The sequence below is a fragment of the Cucurbita pepo genome, chromosome LG06 (genome assembly GCF_002806865.2).
Source record: "Cucurbita pepo subsp. pepo cultivar mu-cu-16 chromosome LG06, ASM280686v2, whole genome shotgun sequence".
Lineage (NCBI taxonomy): Eukaryota > Viridiplantae > Streptophyta > Magnoliopsida > Cucurbitales > Cucurbitaceae > Cucurbita > Cucurbita pepo.
The window spans coordinates 833,469-855,751 of record NC_036643.1 but is presented as its reverse complement, the minus strand read 5'-3'; the positions used below and the strand labels follow the sequence as shown (position 1 = coordinate 855,751).

General features: G+C 34.7%; 3 protein-coding genes and 5 non-coding genes across 10 annotated transcripts in view; 5 read left to right on the top strand and 3 right to left on the bottom strand.

Annotated features, from left to right (window-relative positions):
• Positions 1 to 24: 24 nt before the first annotated feature.
• On the bottom strand, positions 25 to 5,508 carry LOC111797143 (protein WEAK CHLOROPLAST MOVEMENT UNDER BLUE LIGHT 1-like). 2 transcript variants are annotated; one of them, XM_023680062.1, is made up of 3 exons: positions 5,465 to 5,508; positions 2,754 to 3,715; positions 25 to 2,104 (listed from the first exon to the last, which is right to left on the bottom strand). In XM_023680062.1, exons 2-3 carry the CDS (start codon positions 3,669 to 3,671, stop codon positions 260 to 262), a joined length of 2,763 nt encoding a protein of 920 aa, XP_023535830.1. In that variant the 5' UTR covers positions 3,672 to 3,715; positions 5,465 to 5,508; the 3' UTR covers positions 25 to 259. The 2 variants fall into 2 exon arrangements, with proteins under 2 accessions (XP_023535830.1, XP_023535831.1); XM_023680063.1 differs by lacking the exon at positions 5,465 to 5,508 and adding an exon at positions 4,984 to 5,438.
• A 707-nt stretch (positions 5,509 to 6,215) lies between these two features.
• On the top strand, positions 6,216 to 6,288 carry TRNAR-CCU. The gene has a single exon. It is a non-coding gene; the product is annotated as a tRNA-Arg (tRNA).
• A 73-nt stretch (positions 6,289 to 6,361) lies between these two features.
• Positions 6,362 to 6,434, top strand: TRNAR-CCU. The gene has a single exon. It is a non-coding gene; the product is annotated as a tRNA-Arg (tRNA).
• A 74-nt stretch (positions 6,435 to 6,508) lies between these two features.
• Positions 6,509 to 6,581, top strand: TRNAR-CCU. The gene has a single exon. It is a non-coding gene; the product is annotated as a tRNA-Arg (tRNA).
• Positions 6,582 to 6,755: 174 nt separating this feature from the next.
• TRNAR-CCU lies at positions 6,756 to 6,828 on the top strand. The gene has a single exon. It is a non-coding gene; the product is annotated as a tRNA-Arg (tRNA).
• Positions 6,829 to 6,895: 67 nt separating this feature from the next.
• TRNAR-CCU lies at positions 6,896 to 6,968 on the top strand. The gene has a single exon. It is a non-coding gene; the product is annotated as a tRNA-Arg (tRNA).
• A 686-nt stretch (positions 6,969 to 7,654) lies between these two features.
• Positions 7,655 to 12,037, bottom strand: LOC111797653 (protein TIC 22, chloroplastic-like). Its single transcript, XM_023680720.1, has 9 exons — positions 11,602 to 12,037; positions 11,301 to 11,363; positions 10,649 to 10,723; positions 9,153 to 9,203; positions 8,815 to 8,874; positions 8,673 to 8,744; positions 8,301 to 8,336; positions 8,057 to 8,217; positions 7,655 to 7,969 (listed from the first exon to the last, which is right to left on the bottom strand). Exons 1-8 carry the CDS (start codon positions 11,986 to 11,988, stop codon positions 8,125 to 8,127), a joined length of 837 nt encoding a protein of 278 aa, XP_023536488.1. The 5' UTR covers positions 11,989 to 12,037; the 3' UTR covers positions 7,655 to 7,969; positions 8,057 to 8,124.
• Positions 12,038 to 21,368: 9,331 nt separating this feature from the next.
• LOC111797659 (BRI1 kinase inhibitor 1-like) overlaps positions 21,369 to 22,283 on the bottom strand; it is a 1,317-nt gene continuing 402 nt past the window's right edge. The window contains exon 2 of one of the 2 annotated variants that reach the window (XM_023680734.1): positions 21,369 to 22,139. In XM_023680734.1, coding sequence (XP_023536502.1) covers positions 21,538 to 22,139 — 602 coding nt within the window. In that variant the 3' untranslated portion in view covers positions 21,369 to 21,537. Of the gene's footprint in view, positions 22,241 to 22,283 lie in introns of both variants that reach the window. The other variant, XM_023680733.1, reaches the window with a different exon arrangement.

Here is a 22,283-nt window from a genome sequence, read left to right as displayed (position 1 = left end):
CAATGTTACGAACAGCCTATCATCCAAGAATCAAACTGTAGAAACTTATTCATCTTTGAATCCCATCGGCAGCAGATGGCAGGGTTTTTGGTCGCACGAATACCCCTTTTTATCATACAATAAAAGAATTAACCACCATAATGTACAATCTCGCAATTCTTCCAACTCAGCGCTTATAATCTCCCCATGAGAAAAACCAACTCAAAAGGAGAGGTGAAAATATCAACAGTGTAAATAAGATGGCTGTACCCCAAACGACTTATGACTTGTTTGATTGCGTCTTTTTTCTGGCCAGAAACATGAGAATTCGAGGAAAAAATGACTTCTTCTTTTTCTTTGGGGCCTTGGCTTCTGATAACGAATCCAATGCTGTATAACTGCCTACTTGCATATTTTCCTTGGGGCTTGTTGAAATAGAGGGATCAGCAAGGGCGTCAGATGTCGAATTCGATGGTTCATTCTTCCCCTCAAAACTCGCCCTTGGACTGCGAATCGGGTTCATTAATCCAATGCTAGAGTCACCAGCCTTCCTTTGTTGTTCGTGCTCGGCTCTCCATTTTCGCAACTCCTGTTCTACAACCAACTTTCCTTCCTTGGCTTTCTCAGCCCTTTCCATTGCAATCTTTAGTGCTTCCTTTCTGGTAGCCATCTCCTGGGTTACTTCTTCCAGCTTTTCCAAGCTTTTCGACTCTGATTCCTTGGCTACCTCAATTTCAGATTGTGCAGCTGCCACTCTGAGGTGGGCTTGTTTCTCTGCGTCCTGAGCACACCTGCTAAGCTCATAATACTCCTCTACTGAGAGTGTAACTCCTGCGGAAGAGTCCGCATTGTTGGTTTCTCTAGCTGATTCGCTCTCTTGTAATGCCTTGATTGCTGCCAACGCCAATTTTTCTGAAGCCTTTGCAGCCTCAATCTCTTTCTGGGCAGCAAGCAATCTACTCTCCATAGTACTAGCTCCAGCCTTTGCTTGCTCTGCTTCCTCTTTTGTTTTGCGCAGCTCCTCACGAGCCACCTCAGCCACTGACTTGGCCTGATCGGCTTCTTGTGCAGCTTGCTGTAAGTTTTTAGGAAGCTCCACTATCATTTCCCTGGCCTCTTTTTCCTTCATTTGAACTTCAGCTATTTCTGACCTAGTTCTTTCCACTTCAGCTTCAAGTGATGCAACTGCGATAGATGCCATTCCTTCTCTTTGCCTCAAGGTGGCTAGAGCAGATTTCTCACTTTCAAGCTCTGTTTTCAATGATGTTGCGGCCACCTTCAGACAGTTTATTTCAGAAGTTGCTTTCTCGATGTCGAGTTTCACTTCCTCAAGTTGCTGTCTCGATGAAGCAAGAGCTGCTTGTATATCCATATGTGTTTTCTTTCCAGGATCCTCCGGCTCCTCTTCAAGTTTTGATTTCATATAATCTGCTAATGCAACTTTTAAATTTATCAGCAAATCTGAGGCAGTGTCCAGTTTTGATTTCAGATCCTTTTCCGAACTAATTTTCTGATTAAGACTCTCAAGCTCCTCTTCGGCCCGCCTCAACTCTTTCTCCCAGTTAAGAGAATCTTGCTCTTTGGCCATAGCTGCACCAACTCTTTGCTCCTCTGCCTCCAAATGAGTTGCATGCGCAGACTCTAATGCCTCCTTGCAGGTCATAAGCTCAATAGTTAGATCTTCCACTGCCTTCTCAACATCCTTGGATGTAGCAACAGCATCTTCTGCTTTAGCTATTGCTGCGTTCTTTTCTGGGACCAAAGAAGCAAACTCTCTGCAAAGTGCTTCCAACTCCTCTTTGACAGATTTAAGCTCTGTAACTGCAGCTATGTGCCTGGCTTTAGCAACCTCAAGCTGCACCTTGGCTGCTACACTAGACTCTTCAGCAATGCCTTGCTCCATTTCTTCAACCCTGAGTTTCGCAAGTTCAGAGTCTTGCCTGGCCTGACGCTCTTCTGTTTGTGCCCTCTCTAGATTAAGCTTCAGATCTTCTATCAGTCGCTTAGTGGTATCCAGCTCCTTTAGAACTTTCTTTTTTTCGTCTTCAGCAGCCTCCGACAGTCTCCTGTATTCAGGAACCTCCTCGTGTAATTTCTCCAGTTCTTGCTCCACAAGTTTGCGTCTCTGCAACATTTAAAGATTTATCTATCAGCTATTTTGAAAAATCATTTGAATCTAGTCCGAGACACGAAGATGAACAGATGTGGACCTTGGGAGTTGAATGAAGATGAACAGTAGCGGGGATTAAAACCCAATCATATACAATCAAGTTGAATGCGTTTAACAGAACAAAATGTCCATCTATTTAAAATATTTTTCAATGACTCAAGAAGAATTGGAAATATAATTATGAAATGGTGGGGCGCACACTGTCACGAGCATCATGAAAGATAGCAAACAAACATTTCACTTCACACTTAAAACTCAGTCCCCAAACTACCAGCATCGTGTCTAGTCACAACTAAACTCCTAAAGTAACATTTCCACAGATATCGCATTTTTGAAGTAAGCTACTATTACCAGCACTCAGCAGCTTCAGATACTATAAGCATTAAGCCAATAACCAATGAGAAACACTCTGCGTCTTTTGCTCCTACGGGGACAAAACCACGACAAGCAAATTAACACCCTTTCTAATGATGCTCTAACAACAAAAGACACAGTTACTATATCCGTTCAGTCAACAATATTGAGAATGGCTAACCAACCCCAATGTATGTAAAGGGTGCCACAATAGAAGTGTAGTAAGGATCACAATAGTAGTGTAGTATACCTCAACTGTTTGGATATGATGAGCTTTCCAATCAACAATCCCACCATACTTCGAAACAGCTTCTTTAACTGATTCAAATGGTGCAGCAGTATCAATAAGGCGCTTCTTAATATCACTTTGCTTCACATCTTTTGGAGAATCAACAGATTCAGTTTTTCCACCGGGAACTCCCTCGCCCTCTGCAAGCCCATCTAATCGTACAACACCTTCATTCATTATAACCACTGCCTCAGAAGAGAAAACAGATGGCATAATGACATCATTGACAGTAGCAGATTCACTATGGACTGGAGATTGTTCCTGAGGAAGTTTCTCGGGCATATCCTCAACTGAAGAGAAAACAGATGGTATCATGACCTCATTGGTAGCAGCAGAGTCACAATGGACTGGTGATTTTTCCTGAGGAAGTTTGACAGTCGTATCCTCAACTGAAGAGAAAACAGATGGCATAATGACATCATTAGCAGAGTCATTATGGACTGTAGATTGTTCCTGACGACGTTTCTCTGGCATATCTTCTACGGACTGAGTTGTGGGGTCTTCCATAAAGGTATATAGATTGTGTTCCTCGAATCTATCATCTGGAACTGTTGAACTCAGACCTGAATTATTGGATGCAATAAGTTTATCTTGCTTCATATTTGCATCACTAGAAGCATCTTCTACGGCTGGCAATATTGAATTTTCAAATATTTGATGTGGACTTTCAGATCGCACAGTTGCATCAACTGGGCTCGGAGAGCATTCAATTTTACCTTCCAATTTTCCATTAGCAACGGAATTTGAGAGAACTTGGCTCTGATCCAGAATTCCGTTGTTAACTAGGTAGTTTGGATTTTCATCAGGAGAATGACTACCATCTTGGGAAATTAACGAGGATTGTGAAGATGTATGATCAGTTAACTTCACATCATCCATTGAACAGGGTTAACAAATAGTGCCAGATGATAACTGTAGTTGAACTGAAATCATATAAAGCACAAAGCACTCAAAATCGTAAGTACTCAATCCTGTATTGCAAAATTAACTAGACAGCAACTTAAGGAAACTACGTCATAAGCAAAATGTATTCGCCAAAGATAAATCAATGAACAAGAAGTAGCAGATTCACAAACCATTAACAATCAACATGATATATTCAAATAAAATAGGTCAAACGATGAAAGTGATAACAATTCTCAGCAGTTTTTTGTCTAGTGCTATGCCATTGTTTTATCATTTCATTTTGAACCATTTTCTGATTACTTTTAAAATTGAATTTGGCATTAGCTTACAGTTCAGGTAAAAAGAAAGCACTACTCATCAACTAGACTTCGAAGCAAAATGATTTTTCATTTGCAAATGTCACATACTGAAACGACTAATATCCACCGCTAGCAAATATTGTCCTCTATGGGCTTTTCCTTTCGGGCTTCCCCTCAAGGTTTTAAAACGTGTCTGCTAGGGAAAGGTTTCCACACCCTTGTAAATGGTGTTTTGTTCTCCTCTCCAGCCAATGTGGGACATCACACGTACTCAGGAACATTAGTCACACATAGTTATTGCCAGTGATTGGGCTACATCATAAAAGAAATGGGAAGCACATATTAATGAACATTCAGTATAAAGTTAAAGCAAGGCCTTATATGACTACAAGAAATAGATTCATAGAGCAGTTCCATCAACATTTATTACCAAATGTCATATTTTTGCTCACAAATTCTTGTGGTTTTTCTTGACGAGACATAAATAACATTAATATTCTCCATAAATATCACTGTACTTTTTCTTGACGAGACATATATATCATTCTACTGGAAACAATGACCACAATATTTCCAATTCTAGCAAAAAGACCCATCTGAGCAATAGTTGTCAGTTCCAATTATAAATATGGAACATTCCCTAATACATTTATCCACAGCTATGCAACAGGTACACGATTTGGCATGCACCCAAGATTTAAGGTTAAAATTATTCAAAATTTTATCCATTTTGAGCTTCATGGCAGCGACTTTTATTCGATCCATGCGATAACAGGTTTGCTCGGGAATACATCCTAATTGACTGAATCGATCACTATAAACCATCTAATTATTTCTGCTACACCAATGCGTTTCCCCGAAGACGTAGTAAATACTTCCAGTACCCAAAAAGGATGCGCCGCTAGATCATTTGTAAAAAGTTTAGAGAGCTCTCATGTTTCGATCCTACAAATTCTTAGCATTAAACATACAGCCGATCACCAAACCTGGAAAATAATTAACGTCAACGTCTAGTCCAAATATCGGAAAACCCTCTTCTGCTTCCAAAAACGAGAAAACAGAGTAGTAATGAAGCGCTTCCGCATTCCATTTCGCCTACAGCAGCCGGATTCCAGAAAGGAAAGCAAAATAAGAAGCTCAAAGCAACTCACAGTCCAATTGAATGACAGTACAACGAAAGGAAAAATTCAACATCATACTCCAATTGAATGACACCGATTAAGGAAAGAAATAGCAGAAAGCATTGAACGCGAAATCACACTACTCTTGCACAGTGGCAGATACGAAAGACGCAGCGCATCGAAGATATCAAATAATACAAATCAACAGAAGCAAAAGCACCTAGGTAGAAGCTCGAACGAACTCACAAGTATCCAAGCAAAGGAAGCAGATTAAAGCAACAAAGTCCATAGAATCAAAACAAAAAAACAAAAGAGGGAGAGTGAGAGAAGAAGCAGAGAAGCATACCGTGAGAAAGCAGCAGAGGAGGAGGAGGAGGAGGAGGAGGAGGAGGAGGGGGAAGAAGAAGAAGAAGTCAAAAGCAAGCGGAAATGAAAAATAATGATCACCGGAGATTGTGAAAAAGAAAATAAATATAATTAAACTAAACAGAAAATAAAAATAAGAAATAAAGATTATGAAAAGGAAAGGGGAAGAGGTTTAGTGAGCTAAAATTAGGATGAGAAAAAGAGGGGGCCGGTACGCGTCCCTGGGACCCACTTCTTCCCACACACCATCATCCATCTGTCTCTCTCTATTTTATTTATTTTTTATTTCCTTTATTTGTGGAAGTCATTCTGTCTTTCTTTTTCTTTTTTTCTTTTCTTATTTATTTGTTAAGGGCTTTGACTTTTTTTTTTTTTTTTAATAAAATTAAAATTACAGATTTATTTCCCCAAGTAACTGATAGTCGCCGCCGACAGCCGGATCCAGCGGTGGGATTGACCGAAGATCGGTGGCGTCGTCCTTTTTTGTAATTTTCATTTTGGTATTCTGCTGTGTGTTTGTTTGCGTGGAAGTAAATGACCGTTTAGTCCTCCGGGGAAATTGAAGGATTTTCGGTGATTATGGGGAAAGGAGATTTGACCAGTAAGCGTATGGCACGTAACCAGAGCCAAATGCATGCTGCTCTCAGGAATGCTCCGAAAAGTACAGCTGGCGACTGACGTGGGAAGGACGCTGCTGACGTACTGCTGCTCTGTCACGTATAACAAACAAGGCGCTTGTAGCTCAGTGGATAGAGCGTCTGTTTCCTAAGCAGAAAGTCGTAGGTTCGACCCCTACCTGGCGCGTTATTTTAATTTCTTAATTTCTTATTTTCTTTTTATTTTCGATTTTTGTTCACTGTCAATACATGACAACAAGGCGCCTGTAGCTCAGTGGATAGAGCGTCTGTTTCCTAAGCAGAAAGTCGTAGGTTCGATCCCTACCTGGCGCGTTATTTTAATTTCTTATTTTCTTTTTTTTTTTTTAGTTTGAAATTTTTGTTCGCTGTCATTATATAACAAGAAGGCGCCTGTAGCTCAGTGGATAGAGCGTCTGTTTCCTAAGCAGAAAGTCGTAGGTTCGACCCCTACCTGGCGAGTTATTTTAATTTCTTATTTTTTATTATTGTTTTGAAATTTTTGTTCACTGTCATTATATAACAACAAGGCGCCTATAGCTAGTAGGTTCGACACCTACCAGGCGCGTTATTTTAATTTCTTATTGTTATTTATTTACTTTATAATTTTATTGTCTGTCATTGTATGCCAACAAGGCGCCTGTAGCTCAGTGGATAGAGCGTCTGTTTCCTAAGCAGAAAGTCGTAGGTTCGACCCCTACCTGGCGCGTGCTTACTTTCTTTTCTCTATAATTGATTTGGTAAAGTTTTATTTTCTGTCAGTAAATGTCACCAAGGCGCCTGTAGCTCAGTGGATAGAGCGTCTGTTTCCTAAGCAGAAAGTCGTAGGTTCGACCCCTACCTGGCTCGTTCTTTATGTTTCTTTTTTCCAATCTTGTTTTCTGTCCATAATGTGTCAAATGTTATTATTTTTTTTAGATTATTAGGCATAAATTTGAGTTAGCAAAGATAATTTATTTTTAAAATTTTGATTTGATTCTTATATGTTTTAACCTTTTTTTTTTTTTTTTTTGTGGTGATATATTAGCTACGACTTGATACGAGTTGATATAAATTTTTCGAAGAAAATAAGCCATCTAAGAAAGAAAATGCCACTTTCTAAGATGGGTTGAGGGAGAAATAACAACTTTTCTCTTTTGGATGGACTTGTCTCTTAAATTCTCAATAAACTTCCATCTAACACTTTTCTTTTCTTTTTTAAAGATAGCCAGAAAAAAATATTAAAAAATATTAAAACTCACACGACTAAAAATTGAAAAATATCTAACATTAGAGACTACCTTCATCTTCCATCTTTAATCATTAAAATCTTTCATCATTTGATTCCATTAATGAGGTAAAAACAAATAATAGAATACGGAAGTTGGACACAATTTTCTAAATGAAGATGAAGAGATTGGTACTAGGAATGGCAAAGGAAGCAATCAGATTGGTCCCTCAACTACTAATACATTTCAAACAAAATGTCCAAATTCTGACACCAATTCCGCTATTTTTTCAACACAGGTCATAACAACCTTCGAGTTGAACGAAAAAAAAAAACAAACAAAGTTCATTTATTGAGGAAATCAAATATTGCAATAAACCTGTCAGGTTTGATACCCTTCCCACATAAATAACCGCCATTTAGTATTGTGGCTACATATTTTTGAGAAAAGTACATTGAGATTCTAATCTACCGAAGAAAACTACGTCCAATAGAGAAGACAATAGCTATACAAAAGTAAAATCAAGCTCAACACATCTGAGAAATCCAGCCGCGATATATTCACTAACCTCCTCAACGTAAAAGAGAAGACATTAGCTTCATCAACCTCTCAAAACTATGTCTGAACCAGATCCAGTCACGTCTAATGAGGGAGATAAAAAAAGGGCGTTAGTGTTTATTATTCCTCTCCTATGAGGTCAATTATAATAGAATTCCATTGCTTTCTAACCTCAGTTGGCTGAATCAGTGCTCCTTCATTCTTCTCGTGTACACTGTTGGCTGAATTCGCAGCCTATGTCATGCTTTGCCCACTTCCTTAATGTGTTGAGAGTGGCTTTTGCCAGGAGGAATGAAAATCAGATCTTCCCAGGCTGAATTCTTCTCATTCAGCTGTTATTGATCAAGAAAACTAAGACGGAATACAATTTCTATATTCTAAAAGATGCCTACTACTTGAGATAAAGAAACCTCACCTCCATTTTCTTAAGAACATCTTCCAAACTACCAACCTGTTGTATTACAGTTTTAGTTAAACGAAGAGAAGAAACAATATAATTGTGGACAAACTGAACAGATAATTTTTTCACAAGAAAGAAACATGCAACACAAATTTTCACTCGCTGGATAATAATTCAAGCCATTTTAGTTTGTATTTAAAGCTTAAACCAGATTCATCATCATTGTCACATCTGCCTGAATAGGGCTCTGGTAAAGTATCAAAACTCAGAAGAAGGGAAAATATATATATAACACCATATTACAGGGAGCACTGGGCACTGATCGAGCCACAAAGTTTAACCCATTCAATGAATAGAACGTAACAAAAAAAAATGATAGAATCATACCATAATATGCTGAGAAGTTCCTAATCCTCTCGATGCCTTGGAGACCTTCAACAGCTCCTTTTCAATATCTTCCTATATTTCCGTAAATGGTTAGATGCATCCACGATCCATAGTTCCTCAGAAATTATATGCATATACAGACCTTAGTAAAGTATATAGGACAATAACGCTTGTTTTTCTTTTTCACGATCAGAAGGTCAGACTGCAAAAAAGAAAAAAAAAACATTGATATTATGAGAAGTGGACAGGAGATAAGGCATGTCAACCCAACTATACACAGAGATAAAATAATGGGAACTGTCAAACCAATTATAACCATGCATTATGAATTATGCACAACCACAATCATGATATCGCTGATATTCTCTGCATTAGAATTTTGGGAAGGCTAATGATTCAATTGATAGGTCATTCCAACGTTTTCACAATGCTGATTTTTTCCTTTGTGTCAAAACCATTTAACTAAGTGCACCAACGTACCTGAAAAACAGGAACTCCATCAAAACTTCTTTGGGTATCCGAAGCTTTGAGCTGTATAAACAAAGAGATAAAATTATGAGTCAATTTTCTGGTCAACAGAAATACAGCATATTCAAAATGTTAGATATTGTTTGTAAATGCTTTATTTAAAAGTCAAATGAAGTAACATCTCAAGCACCGAATTGAAATGCCAAGGCCTTTTCAATATATTCAGAAGCAAGTTCAACCCTAATGGTAATCAACTAGCTTATATGAATATAATTAGTGCCACACGTTAATGGTGAGACAACATCGAACTTACAACATTTGCCATTTGGTTTGGTTGTCAAAAAAAAAAAAAAAGAAATAGGGATTTTAATGTCTCCAATATGTTGTAGCCACTAGTTTGTGTAACGACCTATGCCCAGGATTCGGCACCTAATGGCTCAGGCATTCTCCTGCATTCCCTGTGACATGGTCACATTACTTACTCCTCGCTTCTAAGAGTGAAAACTATCCCCACAAAACAACACGACTCCTTCCAGCATGTTTTGTCCTCACTCACATTCATCTTAGAAAAATTCTCAATAGATCAACCAACATAGAATTGCTCCAAGTAAAGCACGTTTAACTATGAAATTCCTAGTCATCGAAAAGGAAGGGTAACCTTGTTCGTTTAAGAAATGATTTTCAATTTTTTTAATTCCTATGGTTTAGCCATCCTATCCTCAATATCACTCTCATTCGAATATGGTCTCGGTTTGTTCGTGGACCCCTCCTTCACTCGAGTGTCACATGTCCACCAATTTCTGCCTTGGTTCGTCCACAAACCACATTTTACTAGAAGAAGTACCCATTTGATACCATTTGTAACGACCCATGCCAAGGTATAGATCAGGATTTGACACCTGATGTCTGGACTCAATATTTCCCTGCATCTCCTACAACATGATCACGTTAATCACTCTTCGCTTCTAAGAGTGAAGACTACCCCCACAAACCAACACAAGTCTTTCCAGCATGCTTTGTCTTCACTCACATGCATCCTAAGAAAATTATCAGGAACTCACCCAAAATAAAATTGCTCCAAGTAGAGCATGCTTAACTATGAACTTCTTAGGATTGAACCACCAAAAAGGAAGATGCACCTTGTTGGTTTAAGTAGTGACTTTTAATTCTTTTAAGTCATTCTTAACCCTCCTATCTTCAAAATCTCTTTGATTTGATTGTAGTCTCAGTTCAATCATGTACCCCAATTTTACTCCGGTGTCACAATTTAAACTTATAGCTCCAGCTCCATAATCATTTACCTTTTCAACTTGCCCCTTGACCACTAGATTAAGCTATTGTAGTTGGTATCTAGCCAATATCAGCCTTGCATCTCTTATCAATCTTGTTATTTCTATAGAAATGAAAATCTAGATGCCGAATGAAAGAATATAAAATATAGCATAGCATGTGATACTCTATAAACAATCCTAGCCATGAGAGTGACAACAAGATCAAATAAAACTTGCCTCCAAAGCATTCTTTATCTGAACCGGATCTGGCAAAAAGCGGAAGGCAATACCTTCTACTTTCAACATATATACCTGTGAATCATTAAAAGCGAACAGAAACTACAAATAAATATATCGAAGTACAAAAATAGGGGTGGAGGAAGGAAAAAAAAAAACAATTGATATTACACAATACATCGGAAAATGGCAAACCAAATTGAATTCTCAATGAGTTTTCTCTCATACAAATTTTTCATTTCAAGCCCCCCCCCAAAAAAAAAATCTAGACATTCTCTGCTCACCATCGAATTCAAAATCTTAACTGTATGCATTAAAGTTATTTGTTATTTGTTCGATTTATATGAAATCTCCCTTCCATCCACATTAAGAAACATTCAAATTCATACGTGTCGGAGATGAAGATTTTCACTAGCCAGATGACTATAAAACTGATTTCCTCATCGGGTAAAACCTCCCCTCTCATTGTCTCATACCATTAATCAGGCGTACTAGTAAAAACTTGCAGATTTAGTTACCAATCACCCACACTATAACTTTCACTACGGAATTCCACTACACGGTTGAACATTAGGGGGAAAAACAAAATAACTACAGCAAGGAAAATGATCGGTGCTCGAGAAGAAAAAATTTGATGATGCAAGCAAGGTACCTGGTCAAGGTTAATTGGGACAACCTTCGCATTACTTCTTAGTTCCTTTTTCCTCGATCGGACCTGAAATTCACTATAACATATATCATATTGCAATATAAACATCGCACTTCTCCAGAATCATTGATAAAACATCAGATTTTAACGAAAGAATTAGAACGGTAAACTTACTTCCAATGCAAAAAAAATTTCCGCATCATCATACACAAATTCCACAAAAAAACAGCACAAAACTGATCGCGACAAGTTTTCCACATTCTTCACTATTCACAGGTGGAGAAAAAACAGGTGCAGAACATACCTGAGCCAAAAAGGTCTCGGCATCTTCCTTGCGGAAGCACAGCAACCCAATTGACTTGACACCATTGGGATCAGAAATGAGCACAAACTCGTTGTTTGAATTGCTAACCGTGTAGACCGCCGTGCCGATGAGAGACTTAGCCAATTGGTCTGAACTAAGAGTGGCAGCCAAGGCATTAGTGTGCTGCGCAAGGGACGCGAAAGCTGGTGTAGGAAAGGATCGCCAATTAGCCTCCGCCGGCCATCTTTTGGCGAAGGTTCCGGCAAAGCGTTTAGTCTCTTCGAGACGATTGGAAAGCTCAGCTCCGAATCTGGTACAGTGATGGTGAATGAAAGAAGAAACGGAGAGCAAAAGATTCGATTGCGGGTAGGGTTTTGGGGTCTCCATGGCCACGAGAAACCCCGACTCTTGCGTGGCTCTGGGTTTTTATTATGTCCCAAATTTATGGTTTATTGACAAAATCTGACCCAAAATCAAAATTAAATTAGCCTTTTTGGCTGAGTTTCTGTGAAAATTGTTTTAAATTTCAATAATCTAAATAGAGTAAGTAAAAAAAATATATTTGAAATTTTAAAATACAAAATTATAATAATATATATATATATATTATATGATGTTATACAATAATAATTATATTAATAGTTTATATTCAATCTATTATTTACTAGTTAACTAATTACAATTATTTTGATTATTTATAAATATATTATGAACAATTATTTAAATTGATAGCATCCATTAATAACATATTATAAAGAAGAAGAAAAAAACATAATACTAAAACTATAGAATATACAATTTTAAAAGGTTATGACCAAACTTATAATTTCACATTTAAAATTTATTTTATTTTAGTTTCTAAGTTACCAAGTATCCTAATTTATTTTTGAAACTTTATATTAAAAATATGTTATTACATTATTTACTTTGTTTGAATGATTAACTTTGCCGAGAAAAATTTGATCACTTTCATGCAACTATCTTATATCTTTTGCTTTATTCCATACATTCTTTTATGCCAAAAGTTTATCCTCTTTTGGTATTCTTTATTTCTTTGAAATTGCTACAACACAATTAAAGTCCATTGTTTTAAGAAATAAACCCAAAAAAAAAATTAAAATTTTTGTTACTTCATAATATTTTCACAAAAATTATATTTCATAAATAAAAATTAACATATATTTAATAATTATGTTAAAGAACTTCAAACCCTAAATTTTATAAATTTGTCATCATTTTAATTATATCTAGAGGACAGAATAATTAGCCTAGACTAGTGGCCAACTTCACCACTAAAAAAAAAATATTCTTTGCCTCGTGGAAAGAGAGGTGGTGAAGCCTCCCCTACTTTAGAAAAAGAAAATATTCATAGTTGAGAACCGTTCAAATTTCAAGATGTGAAAAATTATTTAAATCGTGATTTCTAATAGAGATGGAAGCTCTTCAATTCAACTTTTGAGGTAGGGACCCGAATAAAAAACGCATACCAATCCCATTGGAGGAGTAGACAAGATAACTCCGCATCTAAATTCTAATCCTCTCGCGTCATCGATGGCAGCTCTAATGGCTAAAGCCACCGCCATTGATTGTCAGTTTTCTATATAAATCCTCTTTTTCTCCACTTCAATCGTCAACAAAAATCAAAACTCTAGCGGGAGCCAATCGACTATAGAACTATGTCGTTTTTCCGTCCAAAAATGAATCCAAAGAGCGCCTACTCAGCGAAGGAACTAAAAGAGATCTTCCACCAAATGGATACGAATGAAGACGGCGGGTTGGGATTGTTCGAGATCAAGAACGCATTGAAGCAACTCGACGCTAAATTTCCAATCCATCTTGCCTACGAGGCTCTCTGTCACGCCGATCGGAACATAGATGGAAAGCTTGGCGAGGAGGAGATCGATGAATTTGTCAAGTACATGTTGAGTGAAGGCTATGTTGTATGATTTTACCGCCCCGCCGCCTCCCACGATGCCTTTCTTTATCGATTGTTGATCGTTCGTTTCTAGAAAAAAACTTGAAAATAAAATGGCGGCCCGCATGTTAGCGTATGAATTGTTCCATCTATTTATTACTAATTCCATAATTGAAGTATAGTAATATTATGCATATTGTTTCTTTTTAATGTGTATCTTAATCTTATCTATTTGTTGGGTTATATATTGATAAATTAACACCGGAAGAATGCAATAAAGATGGAAAGGTTAAAAATGACGAATAGAACTTGGTGTTAGATAAATACGACTCTCCACACCACAATGATATGATATTGTCCACCTTGAGCATAAACTCTCATGACTTTACTTTGAGCTTCATCAAAAGATCTCATACTAAATGGAGAGAGTATTCTTTGTTTATAAACTCATAATCATTCCCTAAATTAGCGGAGGTGAGATTTTCACCATCCAACACTTGGATGGTATCCTTTTATAGCGTTTCATTATTTGATTCTATAGGATCGCAAGAAAAATAAAGCATAATCCATTTCAAAATTCTCATACCACCTCCACTAATATTCTTTTTAAAATGTGTGGAATTTATGAACCAAAAAAAAATAGAATCAAATTAATTTATACGAAGAACATAGCAAAATGATGGAATATTCAGGGTAGCTAAATATGCCATTTAAAAGAAAATATGATATTATTTTATTTTTTATATACACATGCTTAAAACAATTAATCATTCGTTTAGATAGAAAGTGGCGTGATATTTAAATATGAATCTAACCAGGTGCAGTCTAGCTTCGCTTGTAAGCAAATATGTATTTTTTTAGATTCTTATTTAGTTTTGCTACTTGGTTGATTCTATTTTAGCAAAATAATTATAGAGATAAACAAAAATGAAATGAAATAAAATAATTTTTTTTTAATAGTGGATATTGCCTAATTTTATAGGATACCTCATCCTAATAATTATAAGAATAATCCAAATAAATAAATTTATTTGAATTCTGCATTTTTATTAAAAAATAAATAAATTGTTCGATAATATTTAAATATCTTGGATTCCTTTCTCTCGATGGATTAAAAATGTGAATAATGTGACAGGTATATATATTTTTTTTTAAATGTCTGATTTTTATTTTATGATTTTAGTATAATTAGTCGGAGCGTGACAATAAGAAAGAAAAAAAATACTTTTTAATATAATTTAATCTTCGACCCCATTTCATATTCCTCTCGAATCCACTCTCCTGGCCAATCTTGGAGTTTCTAAAAGTTTAAAATTTAAAAAAATTAATCTATTTCATATAAATTTGTGTTTAAGCTAACCTAATTTAATTTTTCTCAAACTAAAAAGAATCTCAAAACAAAAATCACCAACCAAATAAGACTTATTTATTAAAAAGAACTTAGGGAAACGTCCACCCAGATTTGTTAATGGGACGATTCAAATTCCAAAACGCGGCGGAGCTTTTTTAAGTTGAAAAGGCAGAGGAAGCGATCAATAAATAAGAACATCCCCTCCAACCCCGTAACTCAACCGTGAACCAAACACAAAGAACCTCGTCAAAGCCGGCGATCGGCGGAACTCGAAACGAACTCTACGGCGATGAGTTTCATCTTCCGCAACGGCGTCAGCGACTACAAGCGATGTCCAGTTCCTTTCTCCAGAGACCAGCTTCGCGATATTTTCCTGAAGCACGACGGCGACGGCGATGGCCGACTTTCCCGCCTGGAACTGAAATCCGCCTTCGATTCTTTAGGATCAAACTGGAGCCGTTTCAGAGCTCGCCAGTCTCTCAAAGCCGCCGATTCCGACGGCGATGGTTACGTTACTCTCGACGAACTGGATCGCCTTCTTGATTACTCAGTAAGATGCGAGTACGCTATAATTTGATCCGGTTTAATGCGTGATTAATTATGTGTAAACTATTTTAAGGCTGTATTAACATATAATTGGAAACATATTTTAAAATAAGAATACTACAAAATAATTGTACTTCACCTCCTATATTTGGTTGAGGAAGAAAATCTTAAACTTCTTCTGCTCCATGTGGGCACGTTCAATTTAATATAATTATGATTAAAAAAAATAAATGAAACCCTACCTAAGATACACAGAAACCTCTCGTTAGAATTTTAAGAAGTAAAAGTACAAAAATGACAATACCTGCCAAAATCTAAAGATACAATATATACTCCTTCGAATTTGGACTCTTACCGAACAAATACACTCCGCAAGTAATTTGTTTATAGGTTCTCAAACCTTCGTATTCAAAATATTAACTACCGGTGATACTAATATTAACATATGAGTTCATCTATAAAATCTTAATTTTAGTTTAATTTTATTTATGAGTTTATCATACACATGTTTCATTTCAAATTCAAATAATCTAGTTTTTTATCACATCGGAATCAAATTGGATTAAACTATTGCAACGGAACTAATTTGGACGGGTACAATTGAATTAGACCGGTCCAACAATCAAACTTGTCCTCTCAGGATCATAGTTCTTAGATCAATATTATGCGAACAATGAGGCAACCTCAATGTGAACAAAATGACAATAGAGTCTTTTATTTTCCTGAATATTACAAAGAGAATCTAAAACTCATGAACAATTAAGAACACACAGTCTATGTTTTAAGTTTTAGCTCAAATATAAAGACTAAATTTAAGTCCCAAATCATGTTTAGCATGCACCTGTCCCACATATATGTAAGTCACTTGAAAACAATCGGCTCATGTGTTAAAGATGTTACAATTTTCATTTTTTAAATGACTATAAATTGATTTGGGTTTATTTATAAACTTTTAATATCAAGTAAGATTGTATCAAATAATTATGTATTATGGATAAATAAATATTTTTTAACAAATTAAATTTTGTTTAACCCTACAAACAAGTTAGGTTGAGGAGCGATAAAGTAGGAGAAACTAGAATATTATAATTTGTTTTCATGTATAATCGGTAGAAATTCTATTTTTAACCTAAGGTATACATGAGAATTTGGATTGGTTGTATCGAATCTGATCTGCCAAAAATTTATGCTGTTTAGACCATTAAGGCCCGACAGACAATGCTTACTAACATCAGCTCATGCTTAGTCAAACCAGCCCCATTAACCAAAGCTTTCTGTCTGTTCGATTCTTTTCTTCTTTTTTTTTTTCAAAGAAATATTACGTTTATCATTTTTTTTTTAAATTAATTTCTTAATACCATATGTTATATATTATTTATTTTTTTGTTAATCAAATTTTAAATTANAAAAAAAAAAAAAAAAAAAAAAAAAAAAAAATAATAATAATAATAATAAATATTAAAAAGGAATAATTAACAGAGAGCAGTCACCAATGGCTGTTTCTTTTAGACCAATACCTGTTACATTAGTTTATTGGATTATAATATAAGATTATTTTTTTTTTTTTTTTTTTTGCTTCAAACAAACACGTGACAAACAAATTTTGCATAATAATAATAATAATAATGTATATTATGATCCATGTGACTTTTAAGAATATAGAGATGTAATATTAAATTATTCTAATTATTACTAACTCCCAGTTTCCATAATTAATAAAAACATAATATCTATTTGAGATTGAGATTCTCCAAATATTCTAAATTGAATTTGAGGATGGACAATTTCGCCTTAAATTAATTTTGGAAAAGATATGAAGAATATATTACCTTCCTGTCCAAAAATTCCTCTTTGACCCTCATCTTTTTTTTTTTTTTTTCTATTTATTGACTAATTTTATACATTACTACCAATTATGTTAATTAAACACAATTCCATTATAAATACATCTATTATTTATCTAACATAAAACTTAAAAAGGTTTAAAAACTTAGCACCAACTTTTTAAAAAAAATTAAAATACTATTATCGTTGTTTCAAAAATATTCATAAACTTTCAAAATTAACAATAAAAAGTTTAGTCTACAGAGTTTATTAGTAATATTTTTTTTAATAAAAATAAAAAATATTAATGTTAATTTAAAATTTTTATGGCTATTTTTTAAATATAGTATTAAAGATGTATTTTTTTTAAAATGGAAGGATATTAATTAAATTTTTTAAATTTTGAGTATATTTTTTAAATAAATTACGAATTTATAGGAGATGTATTTTTCAAAAAAAAATTTAAAAATTTTAAAAATATTATAAAATATAAATATTTAAGGATATTTTTACTAATTTAGCAAAATAAAAGAAGAAAAACATTAATAAAGGCCAAACAGCTGACATGTGCTTCTACAGCTTTATGTTAAAGCTCTGACAACACATTAAAACCAGAGAATATTAGAACACTCGGCTCACTTCTTTTGAATTATAAATAAAGAAAAAAAGAAAAAAAAAAACATTAAGTTAAAAGAAAATAAAAAATTCGTCCATTTAATTTTTAAAACTTTAATATAAGAATTTATAGTTGCTAATCATATTTAGTCCCTAATAATTTATCATCTACATCTTTTAAATTAAGTCTTAACAATGGTTTTGGAACTACAATTTTGAAATAAAAAAAAATTAAAAAGGAGACCAAATATTTTTATTAAATTAATAAAAATACATTTAAACTTTTTCGAAAAATAACTCTATCCTCTAAAAACAACTCTAAAGATTATTGAATTAAAAAAAAATATTTAAAAATTCCATTTAAAAAATTCATGATTATTTTTTAAAGAAGTAAGAGTGGTAAAGTTATTTTAAAATTTTTTAAACAAGTAAGAGTGGTAAAGTTATTTTTAAATTCGTTTAAAAAGTTTAAAATTGTTTTTTTCTAATTTTTTTAAGATAAAATTTTAGAATATTTCTTAAAAAGTTTAAAACAAAATATTAACTATTTCCGTCCATATAAAAAAAAAATTAAAGTTTAAAATTATTTTTAAAATAAAGTACATATTTAATATTTTTATTAATTTAGCACATTTGTTGTTTTTATTCCAATCTGTTGAAATGAAANCCGCTTTTTGGACTTTCAAAGCAAAGCTATCTGCAAACAAGTATTTTTAGGAATGCTTTAAGACACAGATAAAGAGACGTTGAAAGAAAGTTCACCTGTTGGAGCATATGCCTTTTGGAAGATGGGGTTGGAGTGGGAGGAGGATCGGTTCTCAACTTTAAACGTTCACAAAAGTTAAGGAATCCCATGTTAACTAATTAAAGAGAAAGTCATGGATTTATAAACAAGAAATTCGTTCATGCCAGTCATTTTAAGGAAACAAAAAAAACAAAGCCATGAAAGCTACATTTTTCAACATTTTTATTTCTATATTATTATTTATTTTACATTTTTATTTCATTCATTAATTATTTTACTACTATGTCATTATATAATTATTACTTAACCACAATAATCAAACACATCTACGATTTTTTATGTCGGTGTTGCCTGTCATTACAAAAACATCTAAATTCTCTCCGATTATGGTATATTAAATAAAACTGTAAAAACATTTTATTTGCTAAATAATATAAAAATAAAACATCAATATCAACTACTCATTTTTTTTCTTTTTTTTTGTTTATGAAAAAAAAAAAACTAAAATTTTTAAAAAACTGAAAAAAAAAAAACGAAAAACATAGAATTTTTTTTCAAACATAATTGATTTTTGTTTTAAAAAATGAACATAAATAAGGTCGAGATGTTCATGAAATATAAACTTAAAATATAATTAATAAATTAAAAAAATTGGAATAATATTTATTTATTGCAAAAAGAAAGTAACCCTTTCTAGAACTATTAGAGAATTACCTCTAAAATAGCCTTTTAGATGAATATGAATATATTTGCATACGTATAAGATTTTAATTTTTTACACGAATATATTTACTTTTTATAATTAAAAAAAAAAAGTTAAAATTTAATCACTTTAAAATCATAACTAAATTTATAATAAGATTTTTTTATTTAAATATTTAAAAAAAATTTGCATAAAAAACATGTAGTTGAAGATGCTTCGACAATGAAATTGAGGAGAAATATAGAGACATATATTATTTATATCCATATGCCCATTAAGCTTCTATATATAAACACAACAGCACAGCAACACAGCATTGCAAGCAGACAGAAAAGGAAAGGAAAAAAAAAAAAAACATCAGAAAACAAAATAACGAACTCGGCGGAGATGGCAAGGAAAAGCAAAACGTACCAGCCCAGGCCGAAGCTGTCAAGAGAGCAGCTAAGCGTAATCTTCAGAAACCACGACGGCGATGGCGACGGCCGTCTAAGCACCACCGAGCTCACTGCAGCCTTCAGGTACATCGGCGCATTTCTTCCGTCCTACAGAGCTCTCCACGCTCTTCTTCACACCGATTCCGATGGAGATGGATTCATCGGCGAGAAGGATTTCGAATTGCTCGTCAATTATGCCGAGAAACGCAAATACACCGTCATTTGAATTTATAGGGATTTCCTTTTGCCCTTACTGCCCAATGTTTCTGTGGTTTAATTTAGGATTTGGCGTGTAATCGGTTGTGTAATAAATGGATATTTTCAGCATTTTTATTTTTATTATTATTATTATTTTTTCGGACGCGTCCTCAAATAAAAATATATCTCTATTAGTATGAAGTATTTTAGAAATATCAAAATTAAAGTCATGAAAGTCTAGACAATATCATATTATTATGGAGGTTCGTGATTCTTAATAAACAGATGATTTGGGACCGTTAAAAAGATTCATATAAAAAATTAAATTATTTTTGTAAGGGTAATTAGTTAGGGTTGATGGTTTAATTAGTTGATATCAACTGTCATGTGTTACTTTTTGGGTATATAAAATATTTTAAAAATATTCTTAAATAAGAAGAAGGTACTCTTTAAGTTGTAATATAATTTATTTAATCTGAGGGGATTAAGAATCCCTTAATTTTAAATTAATTTTAGTAAAATTTAGAAATTTAGGAAGCAAATACGTGTTTATATAATAAAGATTTGATTACCATTTAAAAATTAGTCACCCATTCTGTTTATTTTCATCCCAAAATTTTAAAGATATCATATTCAATTTTAAGTTGGGCCTAATTGGGCATATTTATATATGGGCCCAAGCATGAAACGCAGGCCCAAGCTCACCCTTGGGGGTTTTCCGCCCTAAATTTTTGGTGAGGATTCAATTTTGGAATTTTGGAATTATAGGAAGCACTATGGTTGTCTCAATTGCTTGGTAATGCCGTCGCACGGGCGGCTGAAAGGGCGCTGCCACCGCCAAGAGCACTTGACGCAAATTCAAAAGCCCTTTGTGAGTTTGGATCTCTCCCTTTGTGCACTTTTTTCTGTTTCTGTAATTGATCGCCTTTTTCCATGATTGCTGAAAAGAGTGAGAACACTTTTCGTGTGGGACTACGGGTTACTGGGCTGTGATATGATCAGGTGGGGTTCTTTATATTCTACGAACTTAGCCAATCACGCAGCTATACCTCATTATCATCATCATCATCATCATCATCTTCTTCTTCTTCTCTGGACTTTTTTGATGGTTCAGTTAGAGTTCAAAGGGTCATAGTTGATTAGAGCTTTGAGTGGGATTTTGAATTATTGTATCTCTTTCTATCGTTTTGTTGGACTCACTTGCAAAATTCATTCCATTCTGTCCCCACTCTGAAATCTGATTCAAGCTCTTTTTCCATTGCCCTTGTGAATTTCTTATGAAGCTTCACTTTAGCTGGTATGTCGATTATAGGACAAGTTTGGATATGGAAATGCCAATTTCTAGTCTCAACTTTAGGAAAATTTTGAATGATTTTTTTCCCCTTCTGTTCTGTTCTTCTACAGATAGTGATTCTGAAAGTAAAATAGTAAAAGGGTTGATCCAAGGCAAGGAGGTTATTAGAATTATGTATAACAACAGTTAATCATTGGCCTTTTTACATTAACTACCAACTTCATTTCTCCTAGCTTCAGTTGAAATCATCGACACCTCTGTTAATGGATGTTTTACAGGAATCCGAATTTGCAAGCAAAGAAACTTTACTGTTAATAGCAGCTCTTGACAATGGTTTTATCATCTTTAGCAATGGAGTTCTTGCAGTGGGCAATGGCAGCTTGAATAGCAGACTGCAACTCTTCCATGGTGCTATCACTAGAAGAAGAAGAAGAAGTCATAGAGGGAGTAGCAACGAGGAGGCCACTATTTGTTGGGGATGTCCTCATGGATGCTGGTGCTGAGAATTCGCCTCGTCTTCCTCTCAGTTGTTCTTGCTTGTTTCGCGGATTCAAATTACCTGAAAACGAATAAGCTTGGCGACGGATGTGGAAGCTCTCTTTCCTCCATCTGAACAACAAAAATGGCCTGACCACTCTTGCATATCGCTTTAGAACTTGAGTGACATCAAACCCCAGCTTCCTTTTGTGCTTTCCTCTATCATTTTTCTCGTTAGTGTCGCACCCTTTTCGCCATTTTGGAAATCCAAGCAATGAGAAAGGCTTGGATTTGGTCCTGCCACCTGGTTCCGTAGGTGCAGTTGGGTGGTGGTTGGGGCTGCTGATGCTGCAGCTTGAGGTGTCTTTGATGGGGTCTTGATGGTCCCAAAAGTGTTTGATTGGGATGGAAGTGGTGGAGGAGCGAGGTGAAGAGGGAAGGTGGGAGAGGAGATGAAGGGGGAGCAAGTGGCCATGGAAGAAGATGTCATCTGCAGGAGACAAGTCAATGGCGAAGGAAGGAGGAGAGGGTTTGGATTTGGGTTTGTGAGAAGAAGAATGGAGAGGGGTTGTGAAGGAGA

Excerpts from the sequence above, each read along its gene's own strand:
- LOC111797143 (XM_023680062.1), bottom strand. The coding sequence starts at position 3,671 with ATGGATGATGTGAAGTTAACTGATCATACATCTTCACAATCCTCGTTA. Across the intron at positions 2,105-2,753 it reads ATCATATCCAAACAGTTGAG|AGACGCAAACTTGTGGAGCA; the intron begins GTATACTACACT and ends TAAATGTTGCAG.
- LOC111797653 (XM_023680720.1), bottom strand. The coding sequence starts at position 11,988 with ATGGAGACCCCAAAACCCTACCCGCAATCGAATCTTTTGCTCTCCGTT. Across the intron at positions 10,724-11,300 it reads TCCCAATTAACCTTGACCAG|GTATATATGTTGAAAGTAGA; the intron begins GTACCTTGCTTG and ends AATGATTCACAG. Across the intron at positions 8,337-8,672 it reads GAACTTCTCAGCATATTATG|GTTGGTAGTTTGGAAGATGT; the intron begins GTATGATTCTAT and ends GTAATACAACAG.